This window comes from Pleurodeles waltl, chromosome 6, assembly GCF_031143425.1.
Source record: "Pleurodeles waltl isolate 20211129_DDA chromosome 6, aPleWal1.hap1.20221129, whole genome shotgun sequence".
NCBI classification, from domain to species: Eukaryota; Metazoa; Chordata; class Amphibia; order Caudata; family Salamandridae; genus Pleurodeles; species Pleurodeles waltl.
In genome coordinates, this window is record NC_090445.1 from 821,259,425 (window position 1) to 821,271,992 (window position 12,568).

At 44.4% G+C, this 12,568-nt stretch overlaps 1 protein-coding gene across 5 annotated transcripts in view; it reads left to right on the forward strand.

Annotated features, from left to right (window-relative positions):
• SH3PXD2A (SH3 and PX domains 2A) overlaps positions 1–12,568 on the forward strand; it is a 680,586-nt gene that overhangs the window by 171,955 nt on the left and 496,063 nt on the right. For all 5 annotated transcript variants that reach the window (XM_069239466.1, XM_069239465.1, XM_069239468.1 and 2 more), the window contains one exon: positions 8,020–8,095. In XM_069239466.1, coding sequence (XP_069095567.1) covers positions 8,020–8,095 — 76 coding nt within the window. The remainder of the gene's footprint in view (positions 1–8,019; positions 8,096–12,568) is intronic.

The following is a 12,568-nucleotide window of genomic DNA, read 5'->3' on the forward strand; positions in this document are numbered from 1 at the left end:
TGTTTCCTATATGTGTCTTTTGCTCACAGTAAAGGCTTCAGGCAGAAAAATAAGTGCTGGCCCTCAAAAATAAGTGTGGGTGTCCCGCACCGGAAACAACAAGCACAAATTAAGCACTTCACCCCCATCGCTTCACTGTGCACTGGTCACTCTCAGTAATGCTCCACTCTGCTTTTCTCACATTCTCGAGGCTTCTCTCAGCAGCTGTCTCCTCCCACAATGCCAAAGTCCGCTGCTGCCACACCGGATCATGCTTGGTTCTGCTGCTGTCATATCCCATAATGCCTCGTGCTGCAGCTCAAGCTGCCCTGGACATCCAGCAAAGTGTTTATTACAAAATATCTCAGCCGACTAATTCTAACAAATTGCTTCCCTTCAACAGCCCTACTCCCAAAAAAAGACCTTTAAATGTGCTATTAAAGATATGCCATTCTCTAAGTAACAGATGATGAACTTTCAGTAAATTAAACATCGAGCAATTTTTTGCTTATGCACCACAAGCAACACACACCATAAATTAATGCCAAATAATGCATTGAAAATATGAGTCAGGTGCACACATATTAGATTGCCAGATTCTGCCATGTCAGTGTGACATTACTTCTCCAGTGTTTTAACTTTTCTTCTGCCAATTACTGTTATAAATTGTATTAGTGCGATTTGTTCAAATTAAGTAAATCAAGACTGCGTCTTCCACGATGAACCGCTTTGTTACTTTACATGCCCGGGCAGGAAAGTTCTCTCTCACTTAATTACTTAGTACTTGGTGTGTGAGAAAGAGGGGAAGGCAGAGGTATGTACATGGAATATATATATGTGTATTTACATTTTCATTTCGCCTTTGGAGCGTCAATATATTATAATCCAAGACCCAGTCTTGTGGACCAGAAGATCTGGTTTGAGGAAAAAAAAAGTCTAAACTGCCCTTCCAGAATTGCAAATGGGTGGTAGCCTGAGATCCAAGGGCGAACTATTCCAGAGTCATGTGTGCACTCTGAAAACAAAATTGTGAAAATGTTCTTTGAAACCTCTCTGACTTTCGAGAGAAGTCGAAACTCGAGTCTACCTTGTTCTGCAATGGCACGATATGGGGGGACTGTTGGCAGAATAGTTAGTGAGGTTTGTTTACAGTAGCAACCCTTTAAAGTGGTGATGCAAGCTAAATTTCTGAGAGATGCACACCTAAAAGACAAGTCTCTAACGTGATGGGGCAGGTTGCCATATGGAGCACAACTTTCAGAGGTAGTCTTAGGTAGCTCGGTGAGGAGGGAGCATCCCAAGTCAATAACAAAAAAGATAAAAGCTCTTCATGTGGCTTGGAAGGTAGAAGTAGATCATCAGGTTTGCGACAAGGAAAAGCAACGAGAAGGCAGTTTGTCATTAATGTGCCATTTTTTAAACAAAGGTGTTGGATGCATTTGTTAAGTGAGGGGCAAAAGCCATCAAGTTTCACTTTTGAAAGACTGTCATGGATTTAGGGTTTCATGTAGTCACCAATGGGGAGAGGACACACGATTTGTTTTGGCATCAGTTTTGAAAATATGGCTTCTTTGTGGGACGTAAAAAGAGCCAGGCAGGATTTCATTTACTGGATATCATTTCCAAGCAATGCCTTGAGGAAGAGTTTGTCTTCTGAAGCTTAGCATACTACAATTTTTTAGTTCTTCACAAGGGCCCTGGAAAGCTTCATGCAGGGAGTCTGAACCTTGGAGCTTGGAAGACTCCATCAGAATGAACTATCTGTTGCTACCTAAGAGGCATACTAATTAAGGGTCGTGTGATGACATGCTGAGTGTTCATTGCATGGAGGTAAGAGCTTAGTGGTCCAAGTTGTCAAAATCTGCCCTTAGATAGGTATGATTAGCTGTCATGGCTCCCCCTAGTCAATGATGAAGTGTATTACTACAGCTGTATCAAGGCACTGCTCAGAAAAGGAAGGCAAGGGACAGGGCATTAATTTTAGGTGTCATTTCCAGCAAAATGTGGCCAAATGTGAGAGAAGGGGAAAATGTTGGCTTTGTGTTGAAGAAATTAAAAATATTAAGGGTACACTTTAAAGTGTTCATGTGAGAGGTTTTATAATGTTATAGTGTTTGTATTTAAAGATTGAATAATGTTGAAGAGATTGTCTAGTGGCAGAACTCTGAAAGCGCTAACTTTATAGTATATGTATAGTTTAGGGTATGTTCTGCTACCCTGCTCACCGTCACCCCAGAATCACATCTTAAACCTTGCAGTAATTCATGCTGCCTTTGACTGATCAAGGTTGACAGAATCTCACCCTCCACCAAAGAGCTCCATTGGCTTCCTCTACCTGCCCACTCCAACTTTAAAGTCTGTTGTGTCACTTGGTATTCTCAAGCACTCTCCGCCACACCTTTTGTGTGTAATGAAAGTAGTGAGGCAGTGTGCAGTAACCATAAGGGCAGTGCTGTAACTATAGGATAGTGACAGACCACATGGATGTGCCCTTATAGTGCAAAGAATCGTTTTTATTGTCTGATGTTGGTCTGCAGTTTCTGAATATTCGACGCTTGTAAAAGAAGCCAGTTATATGAATCCTAGATTGTGGGCACTTAATTCCTTAAGCAAATGTGATGTAAGAACCAGCAGGGTAGCAGAAGACAGAGCTGCCCGAATGCAGAGGAAATCCGTGTTAGCCCTGTGTTCTGGCCAGGGAGACCGGGGTTGCACCTGTGGTGACTGCTGGTTTTTCTCAGGAAGCTCTCTGATTTAGAGATTCGGGGGGGGGGGCTCCAGTGAGAGGTTGGATAATCCATTGTCCGTGAACTGCTTGCCATGCTTTACTAACCCTCACTGATGCTTCCTCCTCAGACCTTATTAGGGTGGCTTTGGATAGTCCTGAGCTACCTTTGGCTAAAGACTGCCCTTATATAGACGCGTGTGGGACATTCAACACTCCCTCTGTGTCGGCTATAGCTGAGGCTGTAAATGAGGTTGTAATCTCTTTGCAGCTACATCTGAGTTGACTCTTCCGGCTCCGTCTGTGCAGGGTTGTGCAGTTCTGCCTCTCACTATAGATTGTTTTGCGCTTAGTGCGCGTGGAAGATTAAGTCGAAGGCCAGACCCTGCTCTAATTGAAATGTTCTCTTTCCCTTTAGCTGCATTCAGAGCAGTAGTATTTGATACAACAGTTGAGGGAAGACATAGTACACCATCCCAGGGCTTTCCAGGTGGCCATGCCCTGGACAGACAGCAAGATCAGGAATCCGCCTCAGGAAGGGAACATGGGACCCTATAGCCAGCAGAGTGAAGGTAGAGGGGAGGATCTTTCTGTGAGGCAAAAGGTAGGCCAAAATCGGCAGCTGAGCAGGCTGAGGGTGAAGTGATTTCTCTGCCCAAAATTATGGGGACTCAAATTTAAATGATTTTTTTAACGAGGGCTCCTGTAGAAGAATGGTAGGAAGTTTCAGGGGGTTAGCAGAAAAGGTTGTTGAAACAAAAGCTACCTTGTTGGACCAGGATCTCGAACTAGTGGTGTTCTCTACTCTGGTAGAGAAAACAGAAGTGCGGATATTTTCTATTCGAGATGCAATAGATTCTGAAGCCATCATTTTATCACAAGAAGGTGATAGAGCAATAGCATGTCCTGGTGAAGCTGGAGAACTAGGGATCTGATTTGAGGTTAAAAGAATTTCAGCAACAACAGCATAGAAGTTGTCACTCTCACATAAGCCCAGAGGAAGGATGCTCAAATGAGCCGCACCACTGAGGTTGGTGTCAAAATTCACCTGAACTGGCACATGGGAAAAATGAATTTGATGGTGCTCACACAGTGCCTCAATTTACACTGTGATGGAATCTACCATCGGGCGTACCATAGGCATCAGTATCACTGTAAAACTTAAAGCCCACCACACGCCATTTCCTGGTACCCCCCCCTTTTGTATATACTCTTGTTATTATTTCATTATTCATCACTATGTGATCACTGAAGCCTTGAACACGTTAGCTATATACGCGAATTGCTTTAAGCAGGCATTCAAAATGTTTTTGTCACGTTTCTGTTGCCTTTTCGGGTTGATTTGCTCCTGGGTTATTAGCTAATCTCACAACAGTTTCGTTCGCTTGTTAATAATACCACTGCAAGGCATCCTCTGAGGAGGAGGCTGAAAAACAGAGGTGGACTTGTTCATGATCCAAGCCTACTGATTATCAAGGCTCGACACCGGTCCCGGCCTTCTCACTTGTATCCTCCTGGCAGCATTTGATGACCTTTTACGTCTAAATCACCATAAAGCAGAGTGCAAGCTGATATTCATTTCAACACCGTCTTAAACCAACCACCACTTCTCGTGTGTTCCCAATATTGCTCCATTAATCTAGAGTGTGGGATTTTTTGGGAGAAGTTCAAACCAGCCCAAATTATTTTCCCAACCAAAGAACATGCTCTCTTTGTTGACTCTTGAGGTCTGCACAGCTGTTAAAAATGCTGAACTAGGGGAAACGTGCCTGTGTTTTCCTAGCCGTGTTTTGTTTAGAAATGAAACCTTGTCTGTGGGATGTGAATGTAGGCCGGTCAGTTGCAGAAAGCATGTTTGTTTTATTTGTATAGTCACCTGTGTCAAAGGAGCGCAGGAAGTCGTAGTTTAACTTTCAGCACTGGTTGCATGTGTGAACTGGGGGTTGGGCCTGCAAACTTCCTGGCGGCACCTGCTAACATACAGGAGGAGGCCACGGCTGTATGTAACAACGAGTTATGTGTAAGAGCCGTACCCCTTTCTGACCTCCTGTTCAAAAGCACTTTTCTTTGCACTTTCTTGCGCAAATAATTTTTTTTTTTATTGAAACTGGGCCCCATTTTATTGACCTTAATGAAAACATACCGCTTTGAAAATATAACCGATAACCTTCAAGTTGCCCAAACTTTAAAGCTGGTGTTCTAACAAGCAAAACTATATCGCCAGCCCAGCACACTCCTGAGAAGCGTTTTGGTGCAAGCCAACAAACTAGCTCGCAGAGTTAAGCGCCAGTGAGTGACCGCTGGCCAGCTAGCAGGTTATAAATCTGACATCTTGTAGGGCCTACTAAGCCTTGCGTTCTCCGAGGTGAATAGAATAAGTACAATTGTGTAGATTTGTATTAGCACCATGGGACGGCGTATTACCAATGATTTATGTGGTGTGCAGTGGGTATTGGCGCATGATTCTTGGGCCTGCATGCCACTTTGCCATTACAGAAGGGACCTCAGATGCTTCTGTGTGCCTCTTGTGATATGGAGTGTGCCAGCACGATCATGAGGGACTGTTCTATAAGTTGCATGGTGGTGTGGCACCATGCGGATCAGAGAACACTTTGCCTTTGCACCCCTGTCATATTACAGACGCCAGTGAAGAGATTGTGGGCCATATAAAGTTGGTGCACAGTCCATGGCCCCTTCCCAGAGGGACTCAGAGGGAGACTCGGGCATCCCCTTGCAGCCTGCTGCAATATAATACACTGCACCCGCTAGCTGGGAATGCTTTTTCCTTCTCCAAGAGTAGGCCAGTCCACTTCCAATGAAAGACGTGACTGCGGTTTCAAAGCACAGCCTTGGCTTTCACTCATGCGCTGTCCTAGGCACAGGTAGTCGCTATCAGAGCTTGCCCTTGCACTAAAGACAGCATTTTCTTTTTTTTAGTAATCCTGGCACAAACAGGGAGAGTGCTCCCGATATGTGATTTCAGTCCCAAAACTCTTCAGATTCCCTAGTCCATGCATGAATAGCTTTTGCTGTTCATGTTTGGCCTTGCATTTTGGGACTTGTAGTTCTGTTTATTCCATATAAAATTGTGATTACAAGTCCGAGAATGCAGAGCAAAACCTGCACAAGATGAGCTGATCAAGCCCACACCTGCGATATTTGAGCGCGCCTATTAGCACCTATCTTTATTTGCCATGAAATAGTACCAATTGCCAAGTATTCTCTGTAGATGGTAATTTAATCTGTTTAAATAATGACATTGTTGTTCATGTGAATCAGTTTCATCCTACGTCTGTCTGACGCCTCCTCCAATGGGAGCCAGTTTTGCATATTTATAGTAAGTGAGTGAGATGAGGTGGATGGTGCAGATCTACTCCTCTTTTCTGAGCAATCGTTTAGGGTGATTTTATTTTTGGCTGGGGTGTGTTCCTAAATTATCGCGGACAGAACTATATTCCCAGCTTTACCTCTTGCTAAGTCTAGCCTGTTGATTTGACATCTTCTTGGCCAACCTCATCCGTGACCTATTGCATGCACCCTTCGATCACGTTATACATTGGCCCTTTGGTGGGTGCAAACAAGATTTCTTTTACTCTACCCAAAAATAAAGTATCTGTCATCTGATTGTGATTGTTTATTTAGAAATGTGTATTAATGGGTATGGCCTTCATTTTTAATAGTGGTACAGAATTAATACTAGATGAGGTCTTTAGAGTGATAACTTTACACAATAAAGGTAAAAATATGAAAATGTAAGCAGATAAATTTGCATAAGAATCACTAGAAAGGGAATTTGACGTTACAGAGAGGGACGCTCTTGCTCAGTTAGGTTTAGTTAAAAGTAAGGGCATCTCTCTGGGTCAAAGACTAATAAAATATGTGCACCCCATCTCATTTTTCATGTTTTGTATTGGAACATGTATATCTCACTTCTAGGGTTAGCTAGACCTCAAAATGGGACACCTCGGAATAAAAGAAGGGCTCGGGTTGATTTTTCGTGTGAGTTTCAGGTTGCTGCAGCTTCTACTCTGATTAGCTGGACACTGCGCCCCCTCTTCAGTATATGTGTCTGATGTCAGTGCTTGCCTCTCCCAACTCTTGCGCTGACTGACTGCAACTGGAGTGGTTCCTATATTTCTACATATTCTGGGAATTGAAAGTGGGCATGTATATTGAGTTACAAAGCTTCCGAGATATTGATGGAAGCCAGCATGCAATGGTGGGACTATTTTTGCCTGGTGTAGCTCCTCAGACGGTGCTGTGGTTTTTTGCTATTAAAAAGAAAGGTAGACCTATTGGCTTTGGCAATGCTTGTTCCTCTTTTGCGTTGTGTTGTGTGCTCGTGGCCTCAACTCGTCAACAGACCGGATTCTCTCACAGCATATACCGTATTTGATAAAGTAACCTTCTCATTCCCCTGCTTTTCTATTCAGGTTTTGCCAGGAAACTAGTCAATCTGTGGAGCAATATGTTTCCATGGCCGTCAATTCACCAAAATGCCAGGGGTAGCGGAAGTGACAAAACACCCATTTCATCTTTACTTTCACTCACACACATGCTCACACAACCACACGATCACTCATACACACACTATCTTGTACGTAAATACACTCCCACCCACAAGCATGCACACAAATACATTTAAAAGTGTTTTTACTTACCAAAGCTACCAAGAAGGGTCCTATTCCAGTTAAGTGTACATTGTCTTTCATTACACTAACAGTGAGTAAAATTCTATTCACAGTTAGTGTAATAAAAAAAACTGATTGAAAACAAGGCAGTGGAGCCCCAAGCAACGTCCATAAGGAGCAGTTGCCACGGTGTTCCTGGTACTGATTTTGCCACCTCTGAGCCAGGGGTCGCAGGTGAACTCTAAATGATATCCATGTATGTTTATCTCCCTTTTGCCATAAGACACAACTAGAAATAATTTTGTCGAAGCGCTCCTTCCCAAAAAAAACCGCTCCGTGAGAGCCCGTTGCAGAGGCCGCTGGGGAGGCCCGAGCTCTAAGACTCGTTTGTTTCTGTGTTAATAGAAACAACATCTGTGGAGGTCTCTGCAGTGCAGTCTGTGAGCTGGGTGGTCTTCGGTTGTGTCAGGCAGGTCCCTGCACTCCTCATCGCTCTCCTGCTCGCAGCTGAATGTGGAGTGATGAAGTACGGTGGCCCGCTGGGTCTGACGTGAGCGAAGCGTGTCCATCTTTACTGTATGCACCTGATGTTAGCCAGCACCTCACCGCTTTTAGATACACGTAGGCAACAGGACTCAAACTCCAGCTTAACATTCTTTCCTCTGTTTGCTTTTTTGTTAATAGATGCAAATGTTGGACCGGTTTCCTGTGGAAGGAGGCCAGAAAGATCCTAAACAACGGATTATTCCGTTCCTGCCAGGTAAGATGTCTATTCTCTCACAATCATTGCCTTGCACTTCGTTCCTGTACCTGCTTGATAGATGGGCGTGTACGTCGGTACAAATTATAGCCGTGTTTTTGTTCATATAGTCATCAGGCTGCACCTGGATTATGTGCCTAACTTTTTCTGGCACTCCCTTGTGTTCATGCACCTTCATGATGGAAGCACACGAAGCACTTCTTGTTTTATTTTGCTGGAAAGAGAAATCAAAATACACGAGTCGAGGCTCAATGTTCGTTGTGTCCGTTCAACTACAACTACTGGTTATCAAGTTTTATGAGGACAACTAAATAGTTTTGCTCAGTCTTGTGGTTCTCTGGCACTGGTTGCTACTATTCAGTGGGGGTGGCAGGGCTGGGGGAATTAAAAAAAATAAAATAGAAAAAAAAAACTTCAGTTTCTCCTTCGTCCTCTTCGCTTCCCCGACTCCTGGAAGAACACAGGTTCCCAGACTCACCCAAGCCAAGACAGCAGCATCGTGACAGCAGCATCGTGATTGGTCTGAGTGGCCTAGTTCGGCACTCAGACAGGAAGTGGGAGCCTAGACACTTCTCCAATACAGCTGGGGTGCAATACAGCCAGGTTGAAGAAATGCTAGGTGCGCATGACCATTTGGTCGGCTCAACACGGCCGGCCAAATGGTCATACTCACTTATGGTGCAGTCCACCCATCCTCCAGCCCAGCCCTTCCCTGCCCTAACCTAGTTCCTGAGGAAACCTAAAATGATAATAGCATTACATTATTGTCATTTTCTTTTTTCTTTTTCTTCACTGCACAAAGCAGTGGGGTGCCGCTCCTCTGCCTTAGCGGATGAGTCGCCGCTGCTCTCTGGAACGGTTCATTCACTCCATGGCCCGTTTTATGGACAGGGTACACTTGCCCTTTTTGCACCACAGCGCCATCTTTAAGAAGGTGCACCAGGCACAAAAAGGGATAGTGCACCTTTTTACAAATAATACACTGCCTCAGGCTGCACAAACTTGTGCTGCCCTTTGGCTGTACATTCAGTGAAATGTTATGTGGCTGACTGAAGCTGACACTTTGTCTTTCTCTGTGCAGGTGGCACCTGCCTGCACTTTGAAGAGCGGGCAGAGAACCCCCTGCAGGTGAGTGCAGTGAGTGACTGCACTGACCCACAAGGGCATACCTGGGGGGGCGCTATGGGCCTCCCTTTCACTGTTCAGCGGGCTGTCTTCAGCGGGTGGACTGACTGTGCACTACGTTTTTGTGATTCACTGTCAGTGGTCCTCCTTAGAGTATGATTGCTTCTGCACCCGCACTTGTAATAAAATTTGCCTGCAGAGGCAAAGCAGTTCCCTCATTTGCATAGGGCTAAATATTACAGAAGGGAACGCACAAGTGTATGTTGCCCCTTCTGTAACACCATAGTGCCCTGGGGTGCACCAACCAGGTGCATATGCCCGTTGGGGCCCCGGGGCTCTATGCATAATATGGCCCCAGAAGTCTGTTTCATCTCATGGTTACACATTTGAATCCTGGTGGGCCCCTTTCCTTTTGATCTTTCTGATGTTGATGAAATGAGGGCTATTAATTTGGTTACCAGTAAACCTCTGTTATTCAGCACCAAGATGCTCAAAGGGCAACTGTGAGCCTTGCAAATACCCATTATGTTATGTTAGTTTTTTACAGGAAACAATACATATTTTGGACTACCAAACCCGAGAGGGTAAATTTACACAGCAATTTAGCCAGAGAGGAAGCTAATGTAATAACAAATATTTTTCCTATGTGCCCTGGGGTTTCATCTTGACGTAGCAATGATTTGGTTTACACACTCCTCTGTCGATATTGCTCAGTCTTCATTGATTTCCAATAGCGTGGACCTAAATGTGATGTCACATGAAGGTTTTACTTTGTCCTTGCTTGTCCCAAAGAGCTGAGATCACTTTCAGATTAGCTCTCGTTTCTGGTAACCCCAGCGTATTACTTTACATTTTCTTATATCTTTGCCCAGTTTGCCATCAGACAGATGGGGAGGAGACTGACATAGTGTGCTTGCCTGGTGTATCTCCCAGTATTTATTTAGATATTAACATGCACACAAGGACAGTTCGTGAATGAAATGTAATGGGATTTGGGGGCTGTGATAGCTGAGAGACTGAAACAAAAAGAACAGCCTAAACATCCAGTGTGCGACACAGTACCCCAACGTAAGGTCCAGTTGTACCAAATTCATGGATGGAAACTGACCAGTGCCTGGGTGTTTGGGGTCGGTGTAGGAGGACTTTAAAGTGCGCAGTGTCTATTGACTATGCACTAGCCCCAGACCCATAGCTACCAAGTGACTCAATGCTGCATCTGACTATCTGACATTTTAACTAACAGCATTTTGTAATCTGGGACTCGTCCTTTTTAAAAAATAAAAAAAATAAAAACCTGCGTCATTTTGTAGGCGTGCACCTGTAAAATGGCAAGAATGCTAATGTCAAATGCTTTTGCTATTTTTGTTTTTTTTAACTTTAGCTATGCTTCGCAGCATCGCAGTTGCTGCATCCGGTGTTGCGAGTGGATGTTTGTATTTATAGATGCACCTGACGCGAGCTGCATCATCCCTGGGTGCAAAATAAGCTTTGTCAGAAGAAGTCTGGGTATAAAAAATATCAATGGGAACTGGAATGTGGTGGTATTGCAAGTGATGTTTTGACAACTGGGATGGCGTCAGCAATGACAATGTGAATATAAAGATCCATGATCCTAAGCATTCAACTCCCGATAGCTTTAAAGTTTAAAACAAAAACGACAAGTTCCAGAATGCAAAGCACTGTTAGAAAAATATCCGTCCGTTAAGGTATTCCACGCGACCTGGTTCATTCTGGTAGTTGTTGGTAGGGACACTGGGGCTTGGTAACAATCGCAAGTGGCTTGGACCCGGCCCTAGGATGAGTATCATCTGCAGCCACACCCATCCTGTCATGCCAGGCCGGACTGGCTACAGGACGTTTCAAAAGTGCTGACTTTTTTTATTGAGTTGGCAGGTCCGGTTTTGAGAAGGGTGTAGGATGTCTTTAGAGCCTTAAGTTTGGAGGTCCGCTTGCTCCCGGTTTCCTGGCCGGCATATGTTGTTGAGAGTACAATGCTGCCTTTCTTTGCCCCGCGTCTTCCCGCCCCCAGCTGTTCTCTATTCCTAGCCCGGCTGCCTCTGAGCCCAGTGACGTGCTGCTGCGCACGCGGACGGACGCCGGCGGCTGCCCGTCTCATCGTGAGCCCCGGCCTCTGTCATGAGCCGACGCTCTGCAGCGTGACGCAGCTCTGCGCGCGCCCTCTGGCTGCGTGACCTCTCGGAGGGGAATACACGCGCTGTCAATTCTGTCTCCTTCCCCTGGACAAACTGCCTTTATTTTTCCGCGCGACAATTTACCAGGATATTTAAAAGTGGAATTCCTTTGATGTGAAGTCCTGAATAATGTCTGACAACGTTTCTGCAGCAGCACCAACCACAAGGATAGATTTCATAACACTATAAATGGCTGGGGCTTCTACTGTCCAGCTCAAAGCTGTTCAGTTTATTGGCCAGGGATGGGTGAAATGTAAATTCAGCCCTGCCAGGAATGAAACCCATGACTTAGTTTGTTGACTTATCTGAGCCGCAAGCGATTAACACACTAAGCTGTCCTCTGGCTCGTGTCACATGTCTGCTATAGATAACCTGTATCTAGGCCTGCTACTTCTGTCTCAGTGCCCTTTGCAATGTCTATTTCAACACATTCTGACCCTTAGCAGTGATTCTAAAGCTCAAATCAAACAAGTGAAGAAGAATGTTTTTCACATCATTTGAAGCCTCAAGTTGTTTCTAAAAAATGCATTATGATAAGGTCCCCTTTCATTGTTTCTTTAAATGCTCTTTTACTTCAAAGAGGAAGGTCATTCTGCCATAACCTGGCCATTGAACCAATTTCAGTGCGCTGCTTAAGCTTTGCTTTGAGACAGCTTTAGCTGTGCTGTGAGACTACTGCTTTTTTTCCCCAAAATACCTACCTACTGTACATATAAGGAGAGGGGCTGAGTGTCAGTGGGCTTTATCCATTGCTCTATGTTTTTTTTACGTTTTCCTTCTGTCCACCACAGTATACAGCATGGCCCAGTGGGTCAGCCCACTTCACCCATTGGCTCCTATCATTTTGAGAGACTCCACAAAGTCTGCCCACATTGTTCTAACCCGCCCGAAAATAGTTACTTTCTCTTGTGACAAAGCTGGTTAAAAGTGCTTTTTTCCTTTTTTGTTTACATTTTTTTATATTACATTTTAAAATTGCTTATTTATCTTGGCTGCACTTACATGTATATTTGTGGTGCTTCTGTAGTGCAAACCAAGCCAAAAGGCAGCAGAATGTGTGCAGATTAAAAACATTTATAAAGTCAACAAGTGATTGGAGAAGCAGCTGTTTTTTGGACTGCTAATATATTGTGATGTAGTGTTCTTTCAAGAGCAG